Source organism: Tenrec ecaudatus, chromosome 9, assembly GCF_050624435.1.
Source record: "Tenrec ecaudatus isolate mTenEca1 chromosome 9, mTenEca1.hap1, whole genome shotgun sequence".
Lineage (NCBI taxonomy): Eukaryota > Metazoa > Chordata > Mammalia > Afrosoricida > Tenrecidae > Tenrec > Tenrec ecaudatus.
In genome coordinates this window covers 702,860-729,670 of record NC_134538.1, presented here as the reverse complement: position 1 = coordinate 729,670, position 26,811 = coordinate 702,860, and the positions used below count along the sequence as shown (strand labels likewise).

Sequence of the window (26,811 nt, the reverse complement as noted above, 5' to 3'; positions counted from 1 at the left end):
GCTGCTAGGCCAAGAACTCTGCCTTTGGCTGATCAGTGGCCTCCAACAGGCTCCATGGGGCCAGCCAGTGCGAGTGGCCTGGATGCCTCCAGCCTGACCCCCTCTTCTCCTTGTACTTCCCCTTCGCTCTTCAGGTCCCCCTCCCCACTTTCCCACTGGCCTCCCTCCATCACACACCCATCACCAGACCAGATCCCAGCAGTTCTCCCACTTCTTGGACTCCAGCACCCTTGTCAGTTCTCTCAGGGCTCAGTCCTCCTTCCACACTGGACTTTTCCTTCCCTCTCACCCCATCCACTTTCTCGCCGGCAGCCAAAAGGATCTTTGCAGATGAAGGTCTGACCTAACTCTTCTCTCTCGACTATAGTTTTGGTCCTGGCGGCCTGTCACAATTCCTATGCTTCTTCTAAGACTCAGCTCACCTCTTCCAGGAAGCCAGCCCGGACTTCTCCATGAACTTGCTCCCCAGGCTCTCTCCCACTGCTCCCAGAAGCCCAGCCATGCATGGCCCTAGTCAGTCACTCAGCATGCCTTCCTTTCCAAAGCCTGTCTGGGTCATGGCTGAGGATGACTGGCCTTGACCTTTGTTTCCTCATATGCTGTCATTGTTCGAACCATTGTACATAGATTCTCTAATTTGGTAGAGGGCTCTGGTGTCATAGTGGTTACGAGTTGGACTGCTAACCACAGGCTCAGCGGCTCAAAACTACCAGTCTCTCTTCGGGAGAAAGACGGGCTTTCTACGACCGTAGAACTGCAGTCTGGGAAACCTACAGGGGCAGTTCTACTTTGTCCTCTAGGGTCACTATGAGTCGGCGTGGACTCCAATGGGAGTGAGGCTCGGTTGCCGTTTTTTGTTCTACAGACTTTACAAATGAAGAATGGAGGCCAGAGAGGGCAAGCAGTTTGTCCAGGCTCACAGATCAGGGCAGGGGCAGGGTGGAGATGAGAATGCAAGAAGTCTGTTCATTTGTGGACTGAAATGGTGATGGGAGTCTTTGCTGCGTGTGAGCGGAGAGCTGGAGAGAAGCCTGGGGGCCGCATCGAGGGCAAAGCCAGCTTACCTTCCTTGGTGCCGTTCAGCCAGTATATATTCTGCTCGACCTGACTTTTGATGGACGAGATTGGTGCTATCCACAGGTAGCTGCAGAGAGGCCAGAGGCCAGGTGGTGAGAGGTGGTAGCCCTTGCCCAGCTCCCAGTGTCTGCCCAACTCTCACACTAAATGCCCCATCTTCTTGGTCCCAGGAGGGAGCACTTGGGCATGGACACGGGGGCTGGATTCACGCGGGACCCACTGCAGCGCCTGCCTCACTCAGGGATCCCAGGTGCTCACTTGAACTCTGAGGGGCGGGTGACGTTGGACTCGGGGTCCAGGAGGAAGTGCTTCTGGGAGATTTTCCCCGAGCTGGTATCCACGGTGATGACCGGGAAGCCCATCTGCAGGGTCCAGCGGTCCATGATGGTGCGCACGGAGGCGGGCAGTTTGAGGGTGGAATCCTCGTTTACAGCCTGAGGGCAGAGCCAGGCAGTGTAGCTGTGAGCAGCCCCAGGGCAGCCCCTCACCTGCAGCTCCCCTGGGGCCACCTTGGTGGGGCAGTGCTGGACCAGCTGATCAACTTCCCAGCTTGGCTTCAGTCTGCATCAATTAAGCAAATATATGCGGCTACTATTCTGTGGCCACCCTGTGCGTCCTGAGGACCTCTGTGCTCATGCAGGGCCCCCTGGGCGTATGTGCACACTTGGTGAATGGAGGGAAGAAAGGTACCCAGGTGGGACTCTGGGAGACGGTGTAGTGGTGGTCTTGTTCAAAGTTGGAAGGGTGCCAGGGCATGGAGGAGGGCTGGGCTTTCAGAGGGTGCAGACCCGGCAAAGCATGGAGGTGGAAAGCAGGCTGGAGGTACTATTGCCATCTTGCCGGCCAGGCTCGTGGGAGAATTCTGTAAGGAGGATCTTGGTCTCCTCTTTCTGGTCTGAGAGGGCGCCGGGTGGGGATGCTTGGGAACTGAATAGACAGGGTCAGGAGTGAGGGGATGGGAGGCTGCTGGGCAGCCCCGGGGGAAGATTTGATGTGGGGTTCTACAGCAACCAGAGGCCCAAGAGACCACCACCTTGGCTGAGAAGAACAACAGAATGAGGCGGGTACTGGAACCCTGGGAATGAGCGTGGGAGAGGGACAGTGCACAACAGGAGGCAGGGGGGACCTCTTCAGAGACTGGAAGGGAGGGGGTCACCCCTTCCACCTGGGGGAGAGTGGGCTTTGCGTTTGTCCCACAAAACAGGGGCTCCTTGGGTCGGTGTATGCCAGGCAGGGAAGACGGGCCGAGGGTGGGGGAGTGTGCAAAGGCCGGTCTGGGAGTGGCAGGTTGGGCCATAGGGCAACTAGAGGTACTGAGCAGGGGAAAGGGCTGGCTTTGGGAACCGTGAGAGTTCATTTCCTGGCCTCTAAGCTAAGATGAAGGAGCCCTGGTGGTGTAGTGGTTAGGCCTTGGGCTGCTAACTGCAAGGTCAGGAATTTGAAATTTCCAGGTGCTCCTTGGGAGAAAGACTAGGCTTTCTACTCCCATAAAGAATTAACCATCTCGGGGGCTCACAGGGGCAATTCTACCCTGTCTTCTAGGACCTCTGGCTGCATTGCACCAGCTCCCTCAAGGAGTTGGTTATAATGTGAGAGAGACCGCCTGCTAGGGGCCTTGACAACTCATCTGGGTGCCCAGTTTATAGCTGAACAAGTGGGATTCCAAATGGCTTTGCTGACACCGTCCTGAGAATGGCCAGACCTCATTTTCTGACACATGCGCTGTCCCCAGGAATGGTCAGCATCTTCCTATCCCAGCAGAATGGCTTCAGGGGAGCCGGCCACTACGTACCATCTGCAGGTGCTCCCACAGGTCCAGGTAGTTGGTGTTGCTGTAGGCAAACTTGTGCAGGTAAGTCTGGGGGGAGACAGGCCACCGTGAGGACCAAGGTCCTGTCCCCAGGCTTCACCACTCATTCTAGGGCTGGGCTGGGGCTGGGGGAGGTGCTGAAGGAAGACCATCTGCCCCCTGGTAATGGGCACCCTGCCCAGTGGGTACTCACGGACAGGCCCTTCTTGAAGACATCCTCGGTCAGGAAGTTGGAGAGCATCCTGAGGACTGAGGCTCCCTGAGAGTGAGTGAGGGGAGGGGCTCAGAGGCCTGGGCTGGATGCCCGGCAGGCTGGGAAGGCCCCCTGCTGGCTGGCCGAGCCCCCATGCTGAGGGCCGGGCTCACCTTGCTGTAGGAGATGGAGTCGAACATCTCACTGATCTGGGCTGGTGTGTTGACCTCATTGGCCGGGGAGGACAGTGGGTGGGAGGAGGCCAGCGCATCCACAGCCATCACCCGATACACGTCATTCAGCACCATGAGGTCTTTCTGAAAACCCCCGAAGACCACCAGCTGGTCAGCCCACTGGCCTGGGAAGGGACAGCCCAGATCCACCCCTCCTTGTACCCCCAGGGCTCCTGGGCAGCTGGCTTACTATGTTCCAGGTGGGCTCTGCGAAGTCAGCACCCAGGTACTCCACGTAGGAGGCAAAGCCCTCGTTCAGCCACAAGTCATTCCACCAGGCCACGGTAACCAGGTTCCCAAACCACTGTGGGGAGAAGGGTCAGTGGTAAGCCACTGTCCTCAGCAGGATGACTCAGGGCTACCCTGTCCCACCATGGTGCTGCCATGCCACGTGGGATTCTCCCCATGGTAAGAGTACCTGGTGGGCCAGCTCGTGAGCAATCACGGTGACCACCCGCTCTTTGTTGCTGCTGGAAGAGGACAGCTCGTCGAAGAGCAAGGCGCTCTCCCGGTAGGTGACCAGCCCCCAGTTCTCCATGGCTCCCGCGTTGAAGTCCGGCAGGGCAATCTGGTCTGAGGAGGTGAGGTCGATGGCAGGATGACCCTGGATGTGGAGCCCATCCATTGCCCCCCACCATAAGAGTTTGCTTTCTCACTCACCAGACTTTGATAGTGGATAGGATGTGTTATAATGCTGGGTGAAGAAGTCCAGAATGGGGCCAGTCACCTTCAAGGCATACTGGCTGTGGCCTGCCGTGGTTGCATTGGGCCGAGCCCAGATACGGATCTGTAAAGAGAATTGAAGGTAGGTCACAGTGGGCCTGTGGGCAGGTGCAGGTGGATGAGTCTGGAACCTGGCAGCAGTGGGCTAGCCTATGAGGGGCCTGGTCAGCAGGAAGGGGCTTTGGGATTTTGAGGAGCCTTGGGTCCTACTGAGGAGACTGGGGTCGGCAGGGAGAGAAGGTAGCCAGAGTCACCCTCTCTCTGGTTACTTCCAGAGGAAAGGACAGTATTCCAGTTTTCCAGATGCAGAAACGGAGGATCAGAGAACTTAAGAAGGAAGCTCTCTGAGATCCCTCCGAACAGTTCCACTGCTGTTCTGAAGGTCCACCGCTGGGGTAGGAGGCAGGGTGGGTCCCAGGTGGGGCCAGCTTCATACCTGGATGCCATTGGTTGTTGTCTGCTCCACGGAGGTGAACTCACTGACGATGTAGGCCAGCAGGTAAGTGGACATAATGGGAGTGGTTTCGAACTCAGTGACATTCCAGTTGGCGTCTTCATCAAAGGCAACGGAACCTGGCAGGGGCATCCATGCTTGAGGATGTGTGCCCTCCCCTGCCCTGCTCCCCATGAGTGTGTGGCCCCGGATAGAGCCCACTCACCTTTGGGGGGCATGTTGGACAGAGCAGTGAGTTTACTGGGATGAATGATAGTGATGTTAAACGTAGCCTTCATGGCAGGCTCATCGAAGCAGGGGAAGGACTTCCGGGCATCTGCAGCCTGCATCTGTGTCGTAGCCACCACCCTATGGAGATACGGGTGATAGAGGTGTGCAGGCAGAGTCCCCTAGTCCTAGGGGCGCACTGGGCCTTAGGAGCATTTGCCCTTGCAAGAGTGTCTGGGTGGCCATCCCTGCAATTACCTGCTCTCCCCCTCCGCCAGCGGGGCACTGCTGCCCCTCATCCCTGACTCCTTGATACGGAATAGGGAAGCCCACCAGCAGGATCTGCTATCCCCGTGGCCGGTACAAGGGCCGACCAGGCTCAAAGTCCTCGGCTGGAGCTCTTGCTGGCCTCCAGCGTCGCTCTGCTCTCGGCCTCGGCATTTAGGGTCGGTCCCCACCACACAGACCCAGCGCGGACTTACTTTTTGACGTCTCCTTCCATGTACTCGCTTCGGTAGAAGCCGGCCAGGTCGTCTGCCAGCTCCCCTTCAAACTGGCTGTCCAGCTCATACATGCTGTTCTCCACCAGGGACCCCTTCAGATGCAGCACCATGTACTCAGTAGGCGCAACCATCTCCCTCCTGTCAATTGCAGGGGCCTGGGAGCCTCCCAGCCCCCGCAGGACCACCTCGGTGGTGTAGTTGAGCTTCTTGCTGTGGATGATGATGATGTTGGTGGCCTTCTTACAGACGAAGCGGACAGTGCTCCTGCCCGTGAAGATGTACAGGCCCTGGTTGTTGGGGGTAAGGTAGGGCCTCAGGGTCACATTGTAAGACTCAGGTATCAGCGTCGTGGGCAGGCGGTATTGGTTCCATGGCAGGTTTGGGTTCAAGGTGGTGGCCGAGGTGGTGGCCGAGGTGGTGGTCGAGGTGGTGGCCGAGGGGGGCCTTGTGGTGGCGTGTCCTGGACCAGAGTTTTCTGCGTTCTTGTTCTTCTCCTGGGAGTACACCACAGACAGCGCGATGATGGTGGAGAGGGCCGCCACCCCCAGGACGATGCCCAGGATGCCCAGGGGCTTGGAGATGTAGAAGCCCTTAGCCATGTTGAGGGCGGGCAAGGAGCTGGGCGGCTCAGCACTGGCAGAGAGCAGAGTGGCCTCGGGCTGGGCTTTTATCCCACAGGAGGAGGAGTCAAGGAGCTAGCCGACTGGGCAAAAATTAACCAGAGCTCTGGCAGGCAAAGGTCACTGGGCTAGGCGGGGGGTACACTGTGCCCAGGGCTCCGGAGAGGGAATCCAGGCGTTCAGAGTGCAGTCGGGCTTGCCTGCTGGGAGCAAACAGAATGTCTGGTTACAGACTGTGGGCCTGTCCTGGAGCCAGCCAGCCTCAAGGCTGAGGGGCAGGCTGCGACCCAGACTAATGGCTAGAGGAAGCAGCATCCGTCTGTCTGCAAGCCCAGTCAGTAGGAAATGCAACAGGAGGATTGAGGTTAGAGTCGAGAAAGAACTTCCCAAGAGCAAGAAGTCGGAACTGCCCACAGGTCCCGAGTCCTGTGAAGAACTTACTGGGTCATTTGTCTAGCTGGATCCCTGGAAGGACTCCTGGGCTGCCCGTGACAAAGGGTCAGCCCCCAGTCTGGAGCAAGGGCTTCTCCCAGGTTCACCTCACTGTCATTTCTTGTCAAAGAGTTTTGACTCATTGATCCGTTTTTGTTGTTTTCTTTTTTAAGGTGATGAAGCTGGTGGCGGCTTTACTGCTCAACTGCTACGTGGGCGGGGTTCAGACTCCCCAGGTGCTCCCTGGAAGGGTACAGCCCAGAACACCCTCGGAAGCAGTCCTTGTTTGGCACATCTGGTCACGCTGAGTGGCAACGGCCGGAGAGCACACAGCAGCATCACCACCATCCTCAGTTCAGCGACTGGGCCTTGGCACCCCCTCTCCGACACCCGGCTCCTAACCCACTGGGTTCTCACCGCTGTGTGGGTGCTGCTGCTGGCCCCCAAACCGGCTTGCTACACCCTTCAGATCTTGCTTATGCAACTGCGTAAAACCTTCCCTCTGCTTTTAGATCCCATATCCCAGACCCACACGCACCCAGTCTGCCCACTTGCTGGCCCCATCTCCTCTCTGTTGAGAAGCGCTGGTCACCCAGGTCTCCCTCCAGCCCCTCCAACTTGCCGTGGGGCCTTTGCCACGGGACCCTGGCACGTGCCGCTCCCCCTGCCGGGACTGCCTCCCCTCTCCTACAGTCTTGGGTGAAACTTTCTACTGTGAATTGAGTAGAAGCCTACACAGCAGTCGCTCCGTTCCCCATTCAACCATTTATGCACATGTTGCCTCATCTCGTTCATTCAGTGCAAGCCCCACAATGGAGCACCACTTGCCCCACCTCCTCTCTGCACCCTATGCCTCTAGCCCTCCTTCCAAGCAACTGTGAACTTTGTCTCTGGGCAAATGTTACCTAGTCTCACCACCAACCCTTTCCCCCTTCCCCCCTCAAATCGTCTACTACTACAAGACGTGCGGACCCCACTAGTTTTGCCATCTCCCTTCCACAGACTGTCTACTATCTGGCCCAGAATTGAGCCATGGCGAGAGGCCAGCACTAGACATGAATGGTGACCACATGTCAGTCTTGGGGGGTCCTGGGTAATTCTTACTCACCAGAGAGTAAGATTTTCCTCAAAGAAGCTCCCCTGAGCTCCCTGACGGGGTCCAGAAAGCCCGATCAGCTCCCCAGTCACCCTGAAACTCCATGACTCAGCAACGGTTTCCATAGGCTCCGTGGCGGGGGGTGTGGGGGTGTGTGGGGGGTATGTGAGTCCTGTCTGCCTCCCACCTCACACTGCCGGCCCCGGGAGGACAAGGCCTTAGCTGCTGCCACTCCCAACACTCAACAGTCCCTGGACCGAAGCAAGTGCTTAATGAATGTGTTGAACGAATACATGCACATAAGAATCTGTGGATGGAAAGAGTCACCTCCAAAGTTAAGTCTTTTTAAAAATTTTATTTAAGGATCATTTTCTTGGGGGCTCTTACAGCTCTCATAACAATCCACACATCAACTGTATCAAGCACATTTGTATAGATGCTGTCATCGTTTTCTTGGACATCATTATTTTCTAGACATTTCCTTTCTATTGAGCCCTTGGTATCAGCTCCTCTTTGTACCCTCCTCCTCCCCCCTCCCTCATGACCCTTTGATACATTATTATTTTCATATATTACAATGACTGCTGTTTCCCTTCCCCCACAGTTTCTATGTTCATCCCTCTGGAGGGTGTGTGTTGGTTATGTGCTTATCATTGCAATTGGCTCCCCCTCTTGCCCTCCTCCCCCCACCTTCCCTTTCCCCTCCTGGTAGCACCTTTATTGAAATCTTCCCAGCCTCTGGCTCCACCCCTGTCCCAGCCCTCCTCACACCTGCCCTGTAATAACTTTCTACTGATCTTTGAACCCTCCTCCAGCCACGGCAAAGAGACGGGACTCAAAGGCACCCACTGCTCAGTCTGTCTGCTGTTTGACCACCTCAGCCTTGGGTCACCATCCCTGCCCTGGCTTGAAGGACCCCTAGTGACACAGTAAGTTCAGCATTGGGCTGCTAACTGAAAGGTTGTCAGTTCAAATCCCCCAGCCACTCCATGAGAGAAAGAGGAGGTAGTCGGCTTCCATAAAGATTTACACCTTGTAACACCTCAACAAGGAAAGGCAAATAACACAATTTAAAAATGGGTAGAACCCTCAATGACCCATAGTGGTGCGGGGGACAGCACAGGAGACACTGCAGAAAGTGTGCCCGGTCTGCCCCCCACACAGCAGGGAGCAACGTCAAGGGGGCGTAACAGGGCAGCAAGGGGAACAAAGTGACCAAGTCCCCTGAGAATCCTAAAAACAGACTTCTGACTCGGGGGACAGGGTTTGGCACCTCATCAGACCCTATTGGGAAACACTCATATGGGTCAGCAGACAAACCTGGAACTATTTATTGGATTTTTCCCCCTTTTGCTCTATGTCTGGCTATATAAAACAGGGTAAACAATCCTGAGGCAAAAACAATAGGACCGGTGGTCCCATGGGCTATGGGAAAGGAGGGGACAGGGAGGGGGAGCAGGGAGCCAATGGACTTAGGGACATGGGAACAAGAGATCTAAAATTGATGGCAAGGAGGGTGTCAAATGCCTAGTGGGGTTTGATCAAGTGCAGTGTATCCGAGAGGAATTACTGAGAGCTGAATGGAGGGTGAGCATGAGAGTGAAACAGGAGGAAGGTGAAAGGAAACAGAGGAAAGAAGTAAGAGGCAAAAGCTATTTATAGAGTATAGCTATAGGAATATACATGTAAATAAATTAATTTGTAATGAAAGGGATAGAGGTCAATGTACATATACTTATGTTAAGTATTAAGATAGCAGATGGACTTTGGGCCTCTACTCAAGGCCTCCCTAAACACAAGAACACTTTTTTCTAATACCCTGGCACTCTGTGATACTCACCTTCCCAACAAGACCACTGAAGAAAAAATGGGTACATAAGCAAACATGTGAAGAGATTGGATGGTGTCCGGCTATCAAAAGATATAGCATTATCAAAAGATATAGCATCTGGGGTATTAAAGGCTTGAAGTTAAACAAGCAGCCATCTAGCAGGGAAGCAACTAAGCCCACATGGAAGAAGCACACCATCCTGTGTGATCACGAGGTGTTAATGGGATCAGGTATCAAAAGATCCCAAACAATTATATTGATGTGAAAGAGGGGAGTTGGAGTGGAGACCCAAAGGCCATCTGTAGACAATTGGACAACCCCCCCCCCCCCGCCCCGCCACCCTCAGAAGGGTCACAAGGAAAGAAGATTTAATCAGGGTGCTGTAGAGCACTTATGAAACACACAACATTCCTCTAATTTATGAATCCCCCCCCCTCCTCCCACACACATGACCCAGTTCTACCTTATAAATCCAGCTAGACTGGATAAGAGCTCTTGAAACATGGAGCCCAGGACAAATATACTTCTCAGGAACAGCAATGGGAGTAGTGATTTTGGGGGTGGGGATGGGGCAGGGGAGGGGAGAAAGGAGAAACGGAGGGATCACAAGGTTGTATATATAGCTCCACCACCCAGGGGGACAAATAACAAATGTGGGTGAAAGGAGACAATGGATGGTTAAGATACGAAATAACAGTAATCATATACCATTGTTCAAGGATCCACGAGGGTGGGAGGGTGGTGGAGGGAGGGAAAGGGAAAAAAGCTGATACCAAGGGTTCAAGTAGAAGGAAAATGTTTTGGAAATGTTTATGGCAACAGATGTATAAGTATGTTTAATTCAATTGAATGATGGATTGCTATAATGTTCATTTAGTTTGGGGAGATCTTTTAAAAAAAATGTATTCCAGTCTGCTTCGAGTGATAGCTAACAATGTTTACAACGTCTTGAGGTTCATGTAGAATTTGATATATCATACACAATCATGTCAAATTATAAGAACTAAAGAGCCAAATATTACTTCCTGTTAATTACTTGTATGTCACCAAACAGTCTTTGTCAGGCTGTAAATCTTCATGAAAGGAAACTGCTGCATTGTTTCCTGCTAAGCGGCTGGTGGGTTCAAACCTTTGGCCTTTCAGTGACAGCAGAGTACTTTGCCCCCGGTGCCAGGGCTCAGAAGGCACTCTTAAACAGGATTTCACTCAGCAGTGGCTGTATGCATAGGTGTCCGTGATTATTAAATCAGGACACTCGTTTCCTCCTAGTTCTAAAATAATCCATGATCTTAAAGGCCAAAAATGAATGCTTCCACCAAAAATGATCTTTTTGGTCAGTTTTACCAAAATATTATCTGATCAAACAGGTTTTTACGATGTCAGCAGTTGATGGCAGTTGTTTTATAAGCTTATTTTATTCTAAACAGAAAAAACAAGCTCATTGCCATCGACTCGATGGCAACTTGTAGTTATTCTACAGGACAGGGTAGAACTGCCTCGGTGATTTTCTGAGACCGTAACTTTTTTTATTTTAAATCATTTTTATTAGGGGCTCACACAACTCTTAACACAATCCATACATACATCAATTGTGTAAAACACATTGTTATAATATTTATAAGAGTCCCCAATAAAATGATTTTTTAATAAAAAGACCCGAAAAGCCAAACAAACAAATAAATGGAGTTTTTGGTGGCACGGTTTAAAAAAAATGGGCAAAAGACATGAATAGACTGTTCAAAGATGACCTCCCGGCGGCAACAAGCATGGAGAAATGCTCATGGGCACGGGTCATTCAAGAGATGGGAACCCAAACAACACGCTGCTCCCGCACACCAGCGTTGCTCTCCCTGCCACTGGGCCCATGCCGACTCACAGTGACCCCTGTGGGTTCCTGAAACTGTAGCTCTTTATGGGAATAGAAAGCCCAGTCTTTCTCCTTCAGAGCTGCTGATGGCATTGAACTGCTGACCATATGGATCTCAGCCCAATGTATAACCCCTACACCACCAGGGATCTAGAATTGATACCGTGTTTCCCTGAAAGTAAGACATCCCCTGAAAATAAGACCAATTTACGGTTTTTCCCCTCGATGAAATATAAGGCATCCTCCCAAAATAAGACATCTCTGAAAATAAGCCCCCCCCCCCCCCCCCCCCGGAAGCTACTGTAACTCTGTAACAGGGTAACAAAGTTAAAAAAAAAAAAAAAAAAAGAACAGATGCTGTGTTAGTCTGGGTACTTTAGAGAAACAAATCCACAGAAACATGTATGCGAGAGTTTCATATAAAGGTTAAGTGCACATCAAGAAAACATGTCTTCCAGGAAGTGAGCCTTTCCAGTTAAATCAGGGAACTGGCTAAGGCAGCTGCACCCTGGTCCGACCATCAGAAAGCAAGAGACCTGAGAACTAGAAAGGTGAGGCTCACTGAGCCATTTATCTCTCCACCTTTCAATTAACCCCACATGTGTTTATCGGCCAGGTTGGCACAATAAACTAATTCAGATGCTGAAGAGGATGTGGAGAGATTGGATTGTAGAACGATATCCACTATGGAAAGGGGTAGAAACAAAAAGCCCCAGAAACTCGCTGCCACGGAGTCTCTTCTGACTCACAGCCCACACTACAGGGAAGGGTAGAACTGCCCCTGAGTGTTTCTGAGACTGTAACTCTTTATCTGCATGGAAAGCCTTGACTCCCAAAGTCTCCCAAGTAGCAGCTCGTGGTTTCCAATTGCTGACCTTGTGGTTAACAGCCCCACACAGAACCACCAGGATTCCCTCAGACAACTGGAAATAGAAATAGGATGTGATCCAGCAATCCCCCCATTTGGTAGCTGCCCGACAGCAATAAGGAACACAGCCTGTGAGATGTGCACGCTCATGGTTCCCCACAGCGGGAAGACACAGACACCCTAACTGTCCTGAGTGGAAGAATGGATAGAGACATGCACACGGGAATGCCACGCTGATGATTAATCAGAGGGGCCGCTCTGCTGAGTCAAGCTAGTCCATCAGTAAAGAACGAATATTGTATGAGGCCATTTATAATAAAATAAAACTTTTCATACCCACAGACAGACTTTGGTGGTTTCCAGGATGGGAGGGAAAGGGGAAGAGGAAGCAATAGGCTAGGGGAGGGGTCGGCTAGCTTGTGAGATGGAAGAGCCAACCCTGTCCTCCACAAACAAATGAAATCACCATGATATGAAGAACATTTTAAAAAATTTTATTGGGGGCTCATACAACTCTTATCACAATCCATCCATCTATTGTGTCAAGCACATTTATTGCCCGAATCATTCTCAAAACATTTGCTTTCTACTTGAGCCCTTGGTATCAGCTCCTCATTTTCCCCCTCCCTCCCTGCCCCCCCTCTCATGAACCTTTGATAATTTATAAATTATTATTATTTTGTCATGTCTACACTGATGTCTCCCTTCACCCACTTTTCTATGGTTTGTCCCCCAGGAAGGAGGTTATATGTAGATCCTTGTAACCAGTTCCTTCTTTCTACCCCACCTTCCCTCTATCCTCCCAGTATCACCACTCTCACTACTGGTCCCAGATTCCCTGTGTTTCCAGTTCCTATCTGTACCAGTGTACATCCTCTGGTCTAGCTGGATTTGTAAGGTAGAATTGGGATCATGATAGTAGGGGGGAGGAAGCATTAAAGAACTAGAGGAAAGTTGTATGTTTCATTATTGCTACATCACACCCTGACTGGCTCGTCTCCTCACTGAGACCCTTCTGTAAGGGGATGTCCAGTTGCATTCACAATGATATGATTTTTGGTTCTTTGATGCCTGATAGCTCATCCCTTTGACACCTCATGATCACATAGGTTGGTGTGCTTATTCCATGTGGCTTTTGTTGCTTCTGAGCTAGAAGACCACTTGTTTACCTTTAAGCCTTTAAGACCTGAGACGCGATATCTTTTTTTTTTTAACAATTTATTGGGGCTGATACAATTCTTTTCACAGTTCATACATATACATACATCAATTGTATAAAGCACATCTGTACAGTCTTTGCCCTAATCATTTTTTTCTCTTTTCTTCTTTTACATTTTATTAGGGACTCAAACAACTCTTACCACAATCCATACATATACATACATCAATTGTATAAAGCACATCCATACATTCCCTGCCCCAATCATTCTCAAGGCATTTGCTCTCCACTTAAGCCCCTTGCATCAGGTCCTCTTTTCCCCCCCTCCCTCCCTTTTCCCCCCCTCCCTCATATGCCCTTGGTAATTTATACCTCGTTATTTTGTCATATCTTGCCCTATCCGGGGTCTCCCTTCCCCCCTTCTCTGCTGTCCCTCTCCCAGGGAAGAGGTCACATGTGGCTCCTTGTAATCAGTTCCCCCTTTCCAACCCACTCACCCTCCACTCTCCCAGCATCGTCCCTCACACCCTTGGTCCTGAAGGTATCATCCACCCTGGATTCCCTGTACCTCTAGCCCTCATATGTACCAGTGTACAGCCTCTGTCCTATCCAGCCCTGCAAGGTAGAATTCGGATCATGGTAGTTGGGGGGAGGAAGCATCCAGGATCTGGGGGAAAGCTGTGTTCTTCATCGATACTACCTCACACCCTAATTAACCCATCTCCTCTCCTAAGCCCCTCTATGAGGGGATCTCCATTGGCCGACACTCGGGCCTTGGGTCTCCACTCTGCACTTCCCCCTTCATTTAATATAATATATATACACATACATATATACATATACACATATATACACATACATACACACACTTATATCTTTTTTTTTTTTTGCATGATGCCTTATATCTGGTCCCTTGGGCACCTCGTGATCGCACTGGCCGGTGTGCTTCTTCCATGTGGGCTTATTTGCTTCTGAGCGAGATGGCCGCTTGTTCACCTTCAAGCCTTTAAGACCCCAGACACTATCTCTTTTGATAGCCGGGCACCATCAGTTTTCTTCACCACATTTGCCTATGTACCCACTGTGTCTTCAGCGATCGTGTTGGGAAGCTGAGGATCATGGAATGCCAGTTTAATAGAACAAAGTGGTCTTGCATTGAGGGAGTACTTGAGTGGAAGTCCAATGTCCATCTGCAACCTTAATACTAAACCTATACATATATGCACACAGATCTATTTCCCCATCATCATATATAAATATATTTACTTAAGTACCTTTCTATATTTAGACCTCTGTAAATGCCCTTTGCCGCCTAGTTCTTTCCTCTATTTCCTTTTACTTTCCTCTTGTCCCACTATCATGCTCAGTCTTCATGTGGGTTCAGTAATTCCTTTTGGTTACATTGTCTTTGATCAAGCCCTACCAGGCCTCTTACACCCTCTTTGCCACCTGTTTTGGATCACTTGTTGTTCCCTTGTCCCTGGGTTTGTTAACACCACTTCCTTTCCCCCACCTCCCCGTCTCCCCCGCCCCCCCCCGAAACCTCGGTCCCGTTGTTTACTCCTCCAGATTGTTTATCCAGCCTATCTTATCTACATAGACCTGCTGAAGAATATCCTTTAAAAATGTCAGTGTTGCTGCAGAGCCGCATGTACAAACCAAAAGAGCCACACGTGGCTGGAGAACCCCAATTTGCCCGACACTGGGGGCTTACAGCACAAGTTTCTGAAGTCACCTGGGCCACCACTCCCTTTTCAGAAAAAACCACCTAGCGTGGAGAGCAAATGCTTTGAAAATGAGGAGGGCAAAGAAAGTACAAATGTGCTTTACACAATTGATGTATGCATGGATTATGATAAGAGTTGTATGAGTCCCTAATAAAATGTTAAAAAAATAATACCCCCCCCCAAAAAACCACCTAGCATTCCCTGCAAATGCAAAACTTTTGTACTATAGACCATCATCCAGGGTAAAGTATAGATGCTTGCTTTTGCAGCCACCCCCACCCCACCCCCGGGTCATTCCAGTGCCCTCCAGGGAGCAGTATCCCCCAATTAGAGAAACACTGCACTGAAGGGTAGACAGGTGTTAACTTGGGTGAAAACTAAAAAAAAAAAAAATTAAAAAAAAGGCCCTCACTCATAGTGACCCATATGACAGGGTAGAACTGTCCCTCTGTACGTTTCTGAGATGGTAAGTCTTTCCGGGAGTAGAAAACCTAGTCTTTCTCCCGAGGAGAATTGCTGACTTTGCATTGCATGAGATGGACCACACTCCAAAGGCGGGGGTGGGGTGTGTGTGTGTGTGTGTGTGTGTGTGTGTGTGAAGGCAAACTATTAGGAAGTTAAATAAGTTGTTTAGTTGAACACAAAAATGACTTGACAACCTTATCGAACAGTTCTACTCTGTCCTGTAGTGACACTCTGAGTCCAGGGCAGTGGGCTTAGTTTGGGTTTGGGCCCTGGCTTATACTCGGAATCCACTGACCCTGCCCAAAGGCTTGCTAAATGAACCCGCAGATTAGCTTGCTCATGCCTAAGTGCAGGGCTGGTGGCAGAGCCGGGGTCTTCAAGGGAATCCACTAGCTACCTGTCTCTCAGTGTATGCTCGGAGCCCCTGGAGGGCTTCCCACGGCATGTTGGGTAACTGCCACGCATCAGGCCCTGGCTGATGGCCAAGGGCACCAGGGGAAGCCAAGTGCTGGGAGGGGTGTGAGCTAAGAGGCCAGAAAGCTCCAGCTTGGGTTAGCACCACCCAAGGGAAGTGCTATAGGCTGCCATCCAGGGGCTGTGTACCCCACTGAACCCCCTCTTCGAGCTGCGCCTGGCCAGGCCTGAGCCCCCTCCCACCTTTGCCGCAGAAAGATCCACAAGTACCGGGCCTAATCCCTTCTCCAAACAAATACAGAGGCCCTTTCTGGCCCACTCATTCTTCCTGTTTGCTTTGGATGTGGACCATGGGCCCAGATGGCTGTAATCCCTATGCTTTTAGAAGAGTCCCAGGTCTTCAAAGTTGGCACAGCAGGCCGTCCACTGCCCTGAGATGAAGGGTCTCTGCTCTGGGCTTCATGCCATACTGGTGGGGGTGGCAGCATGCTCACCAGCCCTAGAGGCAGTCACTTTAAAAAAGAGCCCTCTTCCAGCCCCTACCTCAGCCCAGGCCTGGCCTCCTCCATGCCTCACCTGTCAGTGCTGCCCGCCACCCACCTCCTCGACTGTGATCTTCTTAATAGCGCGGGAGCTTCCTGCTCAAATCTGCTCCCTGGCCCTCACTGCCTGTCCAATGAAACCTCCAATCTGGCTTGAGCCTCACAAGACTTTCTTGTAAACCTCACCCTCTGCCCTGTTCTGGCCTCTTCCCACTGTCCACTATGGCCTCTTGGCTTAGTTCCCAAAACCCTCTGAGCTTCTAACCTCTTTGGGCCTTTGTTCGTCCTGTTCCCATCCCCTTTCATCTTCCTCTGTTCAAAACTCCTACTCACCCTTCAAAACCCACCTCAAAAGCCACTGCTTTCTCAACCCTGGAAGCTCCCCCACCTCCTAGTCTCCCTGCCTTTTCCGTTTCTCTGGCCTCTGGCTCACACATTTCTCAGAGGACTTATGAAAGACAATCTGTGTTCAAAAGCCTGCCAAAAACACCTGGGAGGAAGGGCGTGGAGGGTGTGTGTGTGTGCGTGTGTGTTGTGCAACCGGGGAAACACACCAAACCATTTCTCAATGAGCGGATTCCAGCGCCTAGTGACCTCATGTGTCAAGCAGAACCTAGCTCCATTGGGTCGTCCATCACTTTTCTTCTTTGTATTCAAAGCTTCCAACTTTCCGTGTGTGCCAGCGCTGACTGTACCACCAAGGACACCTGAAGGTTAAGTAAGGCTGGAAGCATGACAAGCCTACAATCCTTCTCATGGCCTCCAGGGACAGATGGGTCCCAGCCCCAGTTGCTTCCACCAACCTCTGGGTTCCCAACTTTTCCAGTTCCTCACACCCACCAAGCTCACTCTTTGGTCTCCACACATAAACCGCTCCAGGGGCCTGGGGAACTTTTTTCCTGCCCCTGCCTACTGCCCACTTACCCTTGATATTCACAATAGGGGATCCCTAACTGCAGAGCATGCGCTGCCTTCTCCTTCCCTGCCTCAGCCCCATGTCATGACTGCCTATGTCCCCCCGCCCCCAACCACGGCGCCTGGCACACACACAGCCAGTGGGCAGTGAATGCTCGCGGCGGCTACATCAACGAGGACACAGCCATTCAAGATGGAGCGCAGTGTGAGCCGGGTCCTTCGCCCCATCACTGGCACAAGCCACCTTTCCGCGTTCTGCCCGCTCTCTGGTCCTCCGGGGTGTTGTTGCTTTATTATTTAAAGGACCGATGATTGATTTAAAAGCAGTTCAACTTGTACTGCTTTGGGGCTGACTACTCCATGCTTGGTACGGCAGCCGGGCAGCGGAAGAAGAGCAAGACCCTCGACAAGATGGTCGAGATGGTGCAGGACCCGTGGGGCAGTGTTTCCCTCTCCTGTGCATAAGATTGCCTGCAGGTGGAACCGGCTGGTGGCACCCCCCCACAGCAGTTCAGTGCTCTCCCTGTGGGGAAGCATGGCTCACAGGCAGTCTCGGGAAGGGGACCTAGCTGCAGGGGACGCAGATGTGTGGGTTTGCTTTTACCTGACAGGAGAAGTGAAGCACCCTCAGCTTGTCTCTGGGTTTGTAGGTTTCTGCCCTGCCTACATGCTGGTCCAGAAAACCAAAGTTCTAGGACATGTCGAAGGCTCATAACCACTGTGGTAGAGGATATTTTTGACACTGCTTCCCAAATAGACACCAACCGAAGGGGACCGTGCAGCTTTGTCTCCTAGGGGGCACATTCAAACAGGACAGCATGGGAGCCTGGAGGGGCTGTGGCCACCGGTGCAGGGGTCAAGCACACCCTGAAACCTCAAACGGAGCCAGCCTCCACCTCGGTCCCGTTGGAGGAAGCCCTGCCCACTCACACTCAGTTTCCCTGCTGGAGCCTCAGGTTGGGCAAGCTGGTGGCCCCCTCTCGCCTGAGTGAGCAGGGAAGGAGGTGGCTCCGAACCCCAGTGTAGGGCACATACTGACCTCTCGGGCCTCTGGCCTTCTCCCAGGCCTCTACTCACAGCTGTGTCAGGCTGGGACTTGGCCAGCCCCCAGGGCACTTCCTCTGGGAGGCTAAGGGAGGGGTTGGCCTGTGAGAACATTCAAGGGTCCCATGGGGAGCCAGCTCCATTGCAGGGCATTCAGGAGGGAAGGGCCGCAGAGGTCCTCAGAGACTCTTAAGTACACACGCCATTGAGGGCCATCTGGGCTGTGGCACCTGGCTGCCTGGGCAGTTCTGTTCATGTTCCTGACCAGCTACAATGTGCTCCCCCAGGATAAGCACCCCTATGTTCAACTGAGGAAACCGAGGCACAGAGAGCTTTATGCATCTTGCCCTCTGTGATACAGCTAGTTACCATGATCCCAACTCAGACACTCTGTAGGACACAAGCGAACCGCTCCTTGTTCCTGAGACTGTAAATCTTTACAAGAACTGAGAGCCTCATCTCTCCCCGGCAAAGGGACTGAGCTGGTGGATTTGAACTGCTGACCGTTAAGGTGAGTAGTCTAACCTTAACCCACTGCACCACGAAGCTCATGAGACCACAACACAGCTATGGATTACATGACAGCCCCCAACCATGCACGTAGAGAGACTCTGGCCATATGACCAAACTTTGCCTGTGAGTGAATTGTGTGCTGTCTCCGTGGATTTGTGGGAGCCCTGATGGAGCAGATGTGATGTGTTGGCTGCTGACCGCAGACTAACCATTACGCAGTTAGTCTCGAACACACTTGTACATAGTTAGTCTTGGAAACCCACAGGGGCAGCTCTCCCCGATCCTGTAGGATCACTAGGGGTTGGAATGGACTCAAAGGCTTTGCGTTTTGTTTGGATCAGTAGGTCTCCTTCCATAATGCACTCTAAAGTGATGCGATCAATCCGTTGAGGTCAGAGCCAGGTAGGGTGGGTCCTAAACCTAATCTCTCCTGATAAACAAGGGAGTTACAGAAAGTTTGTGGAAAAGATTGCACTGTCTTTTCATTTCATTTCCCCATCTGTGGGCCACTGGACACCCCCTTACAGAAGGGTCTCGGGGAGGAGACGAGCCAGCCAGGGGGCAACGTCGCAACGATGAAACATACACTTTCCTCTAGTTCCTAGATGCTTCCTACCCACCCATCCCCCCACTATCATGATCCAAATTCTACCTTGCAAGTCTGGCTACACCAGAAGATGTACACTGGTACAGATAGGAACTGGAAACACAGGGAATCCAGGGCAGGTGATCTCTTCAGGACCATGGGTGTGAGTGGCGATACTGGGAGGGTAGAGGGAGAGTGGGTTGGAAAGAGGGAACCGATTACAAGGATCTACTTGTGACCTCCTCCCTGGGGGACAGACAACAGAAAAGTGGGTGAAGGGAGACGTCAGACAGTGCAAAATATGACAAAATAATAAGTTATAAATTATCAAGGGTTCATGAGGGAGGGAAAGCAGGGAGGGAAGGGAAAATGAGGAGCTGATGTCAGGGGCTTAGGTGGAGAGCAAATGTTTTGAGAATGATGAGGGCAATGAATGTGCAAATGTGCTTGACACAATTGATATATGTATGGGGTCTGATAAGAGTTGGATGAGCCCCTAATCAAATGATTAAATAAAAGAACAAAAGAAGAAAAAATAAAGTAAAAAAAAATTCTGGTTCCCATGAACTTTTCGAAGCCTCCATGTAAAGCACAGATAAGTCCATACTGGGGACTTAAGATGCCCAGTGAGAGCTGCCAAGAAAGCAAACAAGTCAAGGAAACATTTAGACTTCCAGCCTCCAGAACTTGAAGAAAATAAAACTTTGTTCTCTCAGGTCACTCCCTTGTGGTGTCTGCGTTCCGGGAGCATGAGGCCTCCAAGACCCTTCGCCCCTTCAGGCTAACAGCACCCTGCAGATGCAGAACTGGGGGCGGGGGAGGAAAGTTGGCCTTTTAGGATGGACAGCGTGCTTCTTCTGAGTTTCAGGGGTATAGTAGGGGCGTGGAGCTGGTGTGGCTGCTCTGGGGAATGGCTGAGATTGGGAACCTAACGGTCTATACCTTTTTTCATGCAGTTTTAGAAATTTTTAATAGACCTATCCCGGTAGTTAGTTATAAGAAAACACTTTGTCATAAACCCGGCTTACATCTATGAGTGTACTCACACGGCTAAAATCCCATGCTGACTGAATTTCTAACTTTGGCCCGCTTTCCGGCCAGAGCAGTCATTATGGCCCAATTGTAATGATGCTTCAAATGGTGCGGTGTCTCCAAGTCATGCAAACCCCTCTGTTTGTTATTGTTGCCAGAGCTTGATTCTGTCAAATTCCCAGGTGTTTTACTTACAATATTGTGGTAAGCAGTGTGTTTGAACTTACACCATTAACTTTTTTGAGAATGAAGACATGATTCAAGGGGCCAACAGAAACTAAACCCACAGCCGTTGAGTCGATTCTAACTCATAGTGATCCTCTGCGGGGTTACTGAGACCATACATCTTTATGGAAGCAAACAGTCTCAGCTCCCTCCCAGAGGGCTTGGTGGGTTTGAACCAGTGACCTTGGGTTAACAACCCAATACCTAGCCCACAGGACCAAGGGGATCCTTAAAGGAAAAGGAGGGAAAAAAATGTAAGGCTTTGACTCAGTTTCTCATAATGGTGCAGTTCAATGTAGTGTACAAGTGTTGCTATTAGCATTCATACAGTCTGAGTGGCGTGACATTTAAGTACTTTGCAATAGGCATATATATGTGCGGATTCTATGATTAAAATTGGTAATCAATATTAGTAAGAGTTCTGTATGGTCTGGTAAGGGGAGGAAGCCCATGGGGGTGGGGTGGTGGTGAGTCCATGAATTACCATACTGCGTGATGTCACACCTGTCATACCACTGCCTTGTTTGTGTCCACGTACTTCGCAACAAAACTTAGTCCTATCATATCAAGAAGAGCTGGACGATCATTACCACAATCAATTTTAGAACATTTTCTTCTTATATTCATTGTTAGCTCCGCATTTCCCCCAACTCCCCCGCCATACTCCCAAGAGACCATTAATCCAATACTCTCTAGATTCACCCGTCCTCGATTTCATACCCACAAAAAAGCTAACAGCGATAACTAGATAATATAGAGAAAAACCTCCATTGAAAAGGGAGCAGAAACTATTAAAACCTAGAACAAATTTAAAATGGGTCACAAGGGAGATCGCATGCTAAGGTGTTCAGTTTTAAGCTATTGTTAGGTTCGAGTCGGTTCTGCCCGCCAGCAACGTTACACATAACAGAAGGAAACGTCGTCTGGTCCGGCTGTCCCCACAGGTGCTCCCACGCCCATTGTTGCAGCCACCATGTCAACCGTCTCACTGAGGGTCTTCCCCTCTCACTGCCCCTCCCCTCTGCCACGCGCGCTGTCCTTCTCCAAGTAATGGTGTCTCCTGACAACAAGCCTGAAGTATGAAAGACCAAGTCTTGCCATCCTGGCTTTTAAGGAGCACCCTTGCCGTACTTCTTACAAGACAGATGGGGTTGTCCTTTCGGCAGTCCATGGCACTTTCCATATTCTTCGCCAGCACCACAATTCAAACGCATCACATCAGTTCCTCAATGTCCAACTTTCACAGCATGGAAGACCATGGAAGATACCATGGCTTGGGCCAGGTGTACCTTAGTCCTCAAAGCAACATCCTTGCTTTTCAACACTCTAATAACGCTAGCGAAATCTCATGCAGATTTACGTAATGCAGGGGTTCTCAACCTTCCTAATGCCCTGACCCTTTCAGACACTTCCTCATGTGGTGGTGATCCCAACCATAAAATTATTTTCGTTGCTACTTCATAACTGTAATTTTGCTACTGTTACGAATCCTTATGTAAATATCTGATAGGCAGGATGTATTTTCATTGTTACAAATTGAACATAATTAAAGCACAGCGATTCATCACAAAAACAATATGTAACTATAGATTGTGAAATATTTATTTCTAAATGAAATTTTGTCTTGAAGCATGGTGTAGCATGTGTAAGAGTCTTCACACCGGGTACTCGTATGTGGGCGTATCTGCGTGTGGGTGGGCCCGCCTGGAGACTGACAGATAAGCAGTGCCTGGATTCCTAAGACCATTGGAAATAAGTGTTTTCCGATGGTCTTAGGCGACCCCTGTGAAAGGGCCGCGTGACTCCCAAAGGGGTCGCGACCCACAAGTTGAGAACCACTGACTTAATTCAATTTGTCTTTTGATCTCTTAACTGCTGCTTTCACAAACATTGACTGTGGATCTCAACAAGACAAAAATCTTTGACAACGTCAACTTTTCTCCCTGTATCATTACGTTACCTATTGGTCCAGTTGTGAGAATTTCAGTCTTTTCCACATTCAGTTGTAATCCATACCGAAGACTGCAATCCTTGATCTTCATCAGCAAGTGCTTCAAGTCCTCCTTACTTGCAGAAAGCAAGGTTGTGTCATCTGCATATGGCAGGTTGTTAATTAGCCTTCCTCCAAGACGTGATTCCACACTCTTCTTCACATACGCCGGCTTCTCTAACGACTTGCTCAGCAGATTGAATCAGTATGGTGAAAGGATACAACCCCGACACACACCTTTCCTGATTCTAAACCAGGCAGTCTACCCTTGTTCTGTTCACACAGCTGCCTCTTCATCCGTGCATAAGTTCTGCCTCAACTGGCCATTCTTCTCAAGGTTGTTCCCATTTTATTATCGTCCACACTGTCGGATGCCTTGGCGGAGTCAGTGAGACACAGTAAGCATCTTTCTGGTGTTTTCTGCTTTCAGTCAAGATCCATCAGATGTCAACAGTGATATTCCTTGCTCCATGTCCTCTTCTGAATCCAGCCCGGATCCCTGTCAATGTACTGCTGCAAACATTGTCAGATAATCTTCAGCACAATTTTACTTGCATGCGATATCGTTGATATTGTTCTGTAGTTGAGCATTCTGTTGGGTCACCTTACTTTGGAGCGGGTACAAATATGGGTCTCTTCCAGTCAGGTAGCTAAGAGGCTGTCTTTCAAATTTCCTGGCATGAAATGAAGGATACTCATTTCCCTGGAGGTTCTGTGTTCAGAGAGGGAATTCACTGGCGGCTTAATCCAGGCGTATTTCCCTTTGTTTTTTAATCATTTTACTGGGGGCTCATACAACTCTTATCACAATCCATACATACATCCATTGTGTCAAGCACATCTGTACATGTGTTGCCCACATCATTCTCAAAACATTTGCTTTCTACTTGAGTCCTTGGTCTCAGCTCATTTTTCCCTCCCTCCCTGCTTCCCCCTCCTTCACGAGCCCTTAATAATGTATAAATTATTATTATTTTGTCACGTCTTAAACTGTCCGCTGTCTCCTTTGACCCACTTTTCTGTTATCCGTCCCCCAGGGAGGGGATAATATGTAGATCCTTATAATCGGTTCCTCCTTTCTACTCCACCTTCCCTCCACCCTCCCGGTATCACCACTCTTACCACTGGTCCTGAAGGGTTCCTCTGTCCTGGATTCCCTGTGTTTCCTACTGTACAAGTGTACAACCTGTGGTCTAGCTGGATTTGTAAGGTAGAATTGGGATCATGATAGTGGGGGTGGAGGGAGGAAGCATTTAAGAACTAGAGAAAAGTTGTATGTTTCATCGATGCTAAACTGCACCTTGACTGGCTCGTCTCCTCCCTAAAACTCTTCTGTAAGGGGATGTCCAGTGGCCTACAGATGGGCTTTGGGTCTCTACTCCTCCCTCCCCCTCATTCACAATGATATGATTTTTGGTTCTTTGATGCCTGATACCTCATCCCTTTGACACCTCATGATCACACAGGTTGGTGTGCTTCTTCCATGTGGCTTTTGTTGCTTCTGAGCTAGAAGGCCACTTGTTTACCTTCAAGCCTTTAAGACCTGAGATGCTATATCTTTTGATAGCCAGGCACCATCAGCTTTCTTCATCACATTTGCCCATGTACCCACTGTGTCTTCAGTGATCGTGTCAGGAAGCCGAGGATCATGGAATGCCAGTTTAATAGAACAAAGTGGTCTTGCATTGAGGGAGTACTTGAGTGGAAGTCCAATGTCCATCTGCAACCTTAATACTAAACCTATACATATATGCACATAGATATATTTCCCATCATCATATATAAATATATTTACATAAGTACATGCTTGTATTTAGACCTCTATTAATTCCCTTTGCCGCCTAGTTATTTCCTCTATTTCCTTTTACTTTCCTCTTGTTACACTATTATGCTCAGTCTTCATTTGGGTTTCAGTAATTCCTTTTGGTTACATAGTCTTTGATCAAGCCCTACCAGGCCTATTACACCCTCCTCGCCACTGATTTTGGATCACCTGTTCTCTTGTCCCTGGGTTTGTTAACACCACTTCCTTTCCCCCACCTCCCTCTCTCCCATGCACCCCGGAACCCTTGGTCCCGTTGTTTTCTCCTCCAGATTGAACTGAAAGAACGTTTAAGTGGGTTAAAATGGAGGTCAAGTAAGATATTATACTTTAACAACAACAACAAAAAAAAGATACTATCTTTTAACCTAACTATCTCTACTATAATCGTCTCCACAATGTTCTGTCGGATAACAAGGAGCGATAAAACCCTTGAAGGAGCTGAAGGATTTGGTTTAAGGAAAAAGGTGACAGGGAGCTGGCATCCGTTCCTCAGAAGGCTCTGGGGAAGCACACGCCCATAGGGCCTGTCTCTTCATTAACCTACTTCCGATAGTGCAGCCTTGCACTCGGAGATCCACAGGCAGTGGGCTAGTCTAGTAGAAGCTGGGCATGCGCCTGGATGCCAAGCCACTGAGCGGCCCTTGCCAATTTCCCTTTTCTATGGTGGCCCATCTCTTCCCATGGCCAAGCCCCTTTTCTTCCCCACTCCTCTCCTACACAGAAACAGATCATTAGGTGGCATCTGGTCTTAGTCCTTCCTTTTACAAGTGAGTAAACTGAGGTCAGGAGAAGTCCAGGGCTTCTAGGGATGCAGTGCTATGGCCACTCCCATCCCACTGAGGAGCTGCTGAGGTCCCAGGCTGGGATGGAGATTCAAGTCACAAACACCACCTCCCTCCCTCGCCCGCGGCCAACTCGGGGCTCCCTGGGGCACCTCCACTGATGACCCTGCGGGGAGATTTTGGAAATCAGAGGTGGAATCCCACAGCCCACTGAAGGACTTCTCTCCGGAACATTTGTGGGCTGCAGTGGGAACCCTGGTCTGTCTGTTTGCTCTCCCGGGGAGCGTGCTGGAGCAGGCAGACCCCATAATCCCTGGGGCTCGGCTCCCAGGCTGGCCACCAACCCAACCTCTTGAGGTTAAAAGCCAGAGTGCCCAGGAGCCCCCCTCCCCCCATAATCTCCCCCAGACTGCTAGAGCCCCGGGCAGGGACCTACGGTGCTCACAGGACCCCACGTCAGACCCTGGCCTGGACGCAGTCTGCACCAAAAGCCCCATGTGCTCATTTCCACTCAGCCCCGCCCCTCTCCACCCCCTCCCCGCTCTAGCAGCCCCTCCCCACCGTCGAGGCCGCTCTCCAGGTGGCAGGGCCCTGGGCAGTTGGGACTAAGATTGGGCTCCAAAGTCGTAGCCCTGGGTAGAAAGGGCTCGTGCCTCCGTGGCCCTCGCTTTCCCCCTGAGACAGGGATCGACAGTGGACGTGGGACACTCGCGCGGGCTCCTGGCGGCGGTGCCTCGCTCACTGCAGCGGGGCCACCCACTCCGCACCCCACCCCCGGCCCGCAGCCCCTCCTCACCTGCGCCTTTTCGCCGAGGCCTCGAGGGCGCGCGAGCCGGACCCGCGGTGCACAGACGCCAGACTGCCTCGCCCGGACGGGCTCCTCCTTTCCCGATCTTTTTACAGGGAAGTAACCTGAGCCAACCGCGACTCCCCTCGGGTCCGCCCGGCGCAGGCCGCCGCCCGCCCGCAGCTCCGCCCGGATCCCGCCTCCAACCCAGCGGCCCCCCAGCCCCCTGGCAGGGCTGGCGGCCCGTCGGGGACTGGCCGGAATCGCTCTTCCAGCCCTTCTTGTACCCGCGCCCGAGCAAGGTCCCCACGGCCCCAGTGGCCGCAGCCCCAGCCCCACCCCTCCACATCTGGACCTCATCTGCCTCTGGAGTGAGGCACAGAGCCTGTGCCCCGGAGACTCGCACTTATTGGGAAGAAGAAACCGCAGCCCAACACCGCCCCCCCCCCTGTCCCCCCACTCCCCACCGTGGGTGTTGCAGATGCTGGATTTGCCCCACGGTTGGTTGTTAGGTTGGTTGTTATCTGTGACCTGGCGGGATGACTAGCCGCTGGGCCCAGAGCTGGAGATGAGCCGCCTCCAGTGGTCTGCACCCTCTCCCAGGGTCGGCACCCCGAGAGGTATCAGATGCTGTAACAAGCTAACCGATGTGGTTGGTAGGACGGAAAACAATGAAAGTCATTTTCTGTTCATTCTGAGACCAGTCCCCCTGCAATGCCACCCCCCCCCCCCCCCCGCCCCGCAAGCTTCCCGTCCCGGGACAATCTATTTCCTTTGCTGCCCAGGAGACCCTGGAGGTGCCTACGGAGACAGGCCCGGTGATCTGCTTGGGAAAGGTTCCAGCCCTTGCAAGCCGGGCTCTACTCTGATTGATACACATGGGGTCTCATG

General features: G+C 51.1%; 1 protein-coding gene across 1 annotated transcript in view; it reads right to left on the bottom strand.

Moving 5' to 3' along the window:
- Positions 1-26,071, bottom strand: part of ANPEP (alanyl aminopeptidase, membrane) — a 36,115-nt gene extending 10,044 nt beyond the window's left edge. The window contains exons 1-12 of the mRNA XM_075557447.1: positions 25,930-26,071; positions 5,180-6,023; positions 4,696-4,838; positions 4,473-4,609; positions 3,974-4,100; positions 3,732-3,886; positions 3,504-3,617; positions 3,254-3,397; positions 3,081-3,146; positions 2,870-2,935; positions 1,336-1,511; positions 1,065-1,144 (exon numbers count right to left, since the gene is read on the bottom strand). Of these exons, the coding sequence (XP_075413562.1) occupies positions 1,065-1,144; positions 1,336-1,511; positions 2,870-2,935; positions 3,081-3,146; positions 3,254-3,397; positions 3,504-3,617; positions 3,732-3,886; positions 3,974-4,100; positions 4,473-4,609; positions 4,696-4,838; positions 5,180-5,799 (1,828 nt within the window). The 5' untranslated portion in view covers positions 5,800-6,023; positions 25,930-26,071. The remainder of the gene's footprint in view (positions 1-1,064; positions 1,145-1,335; positions 1,512-2,869; positions 2,936-3,080; positions 3,147-3,253; positions 3,398-3,503; positions 3,618-3,731; positions 3,887-3,973; positions 4,101-4,472; positions 4,610-4,695; positions 4,839-5,179; positions 6,024-25,929) is intronic.
- Between the last annotated feature and the right edge of the window lie 740 nt (positions 26,072-26,811).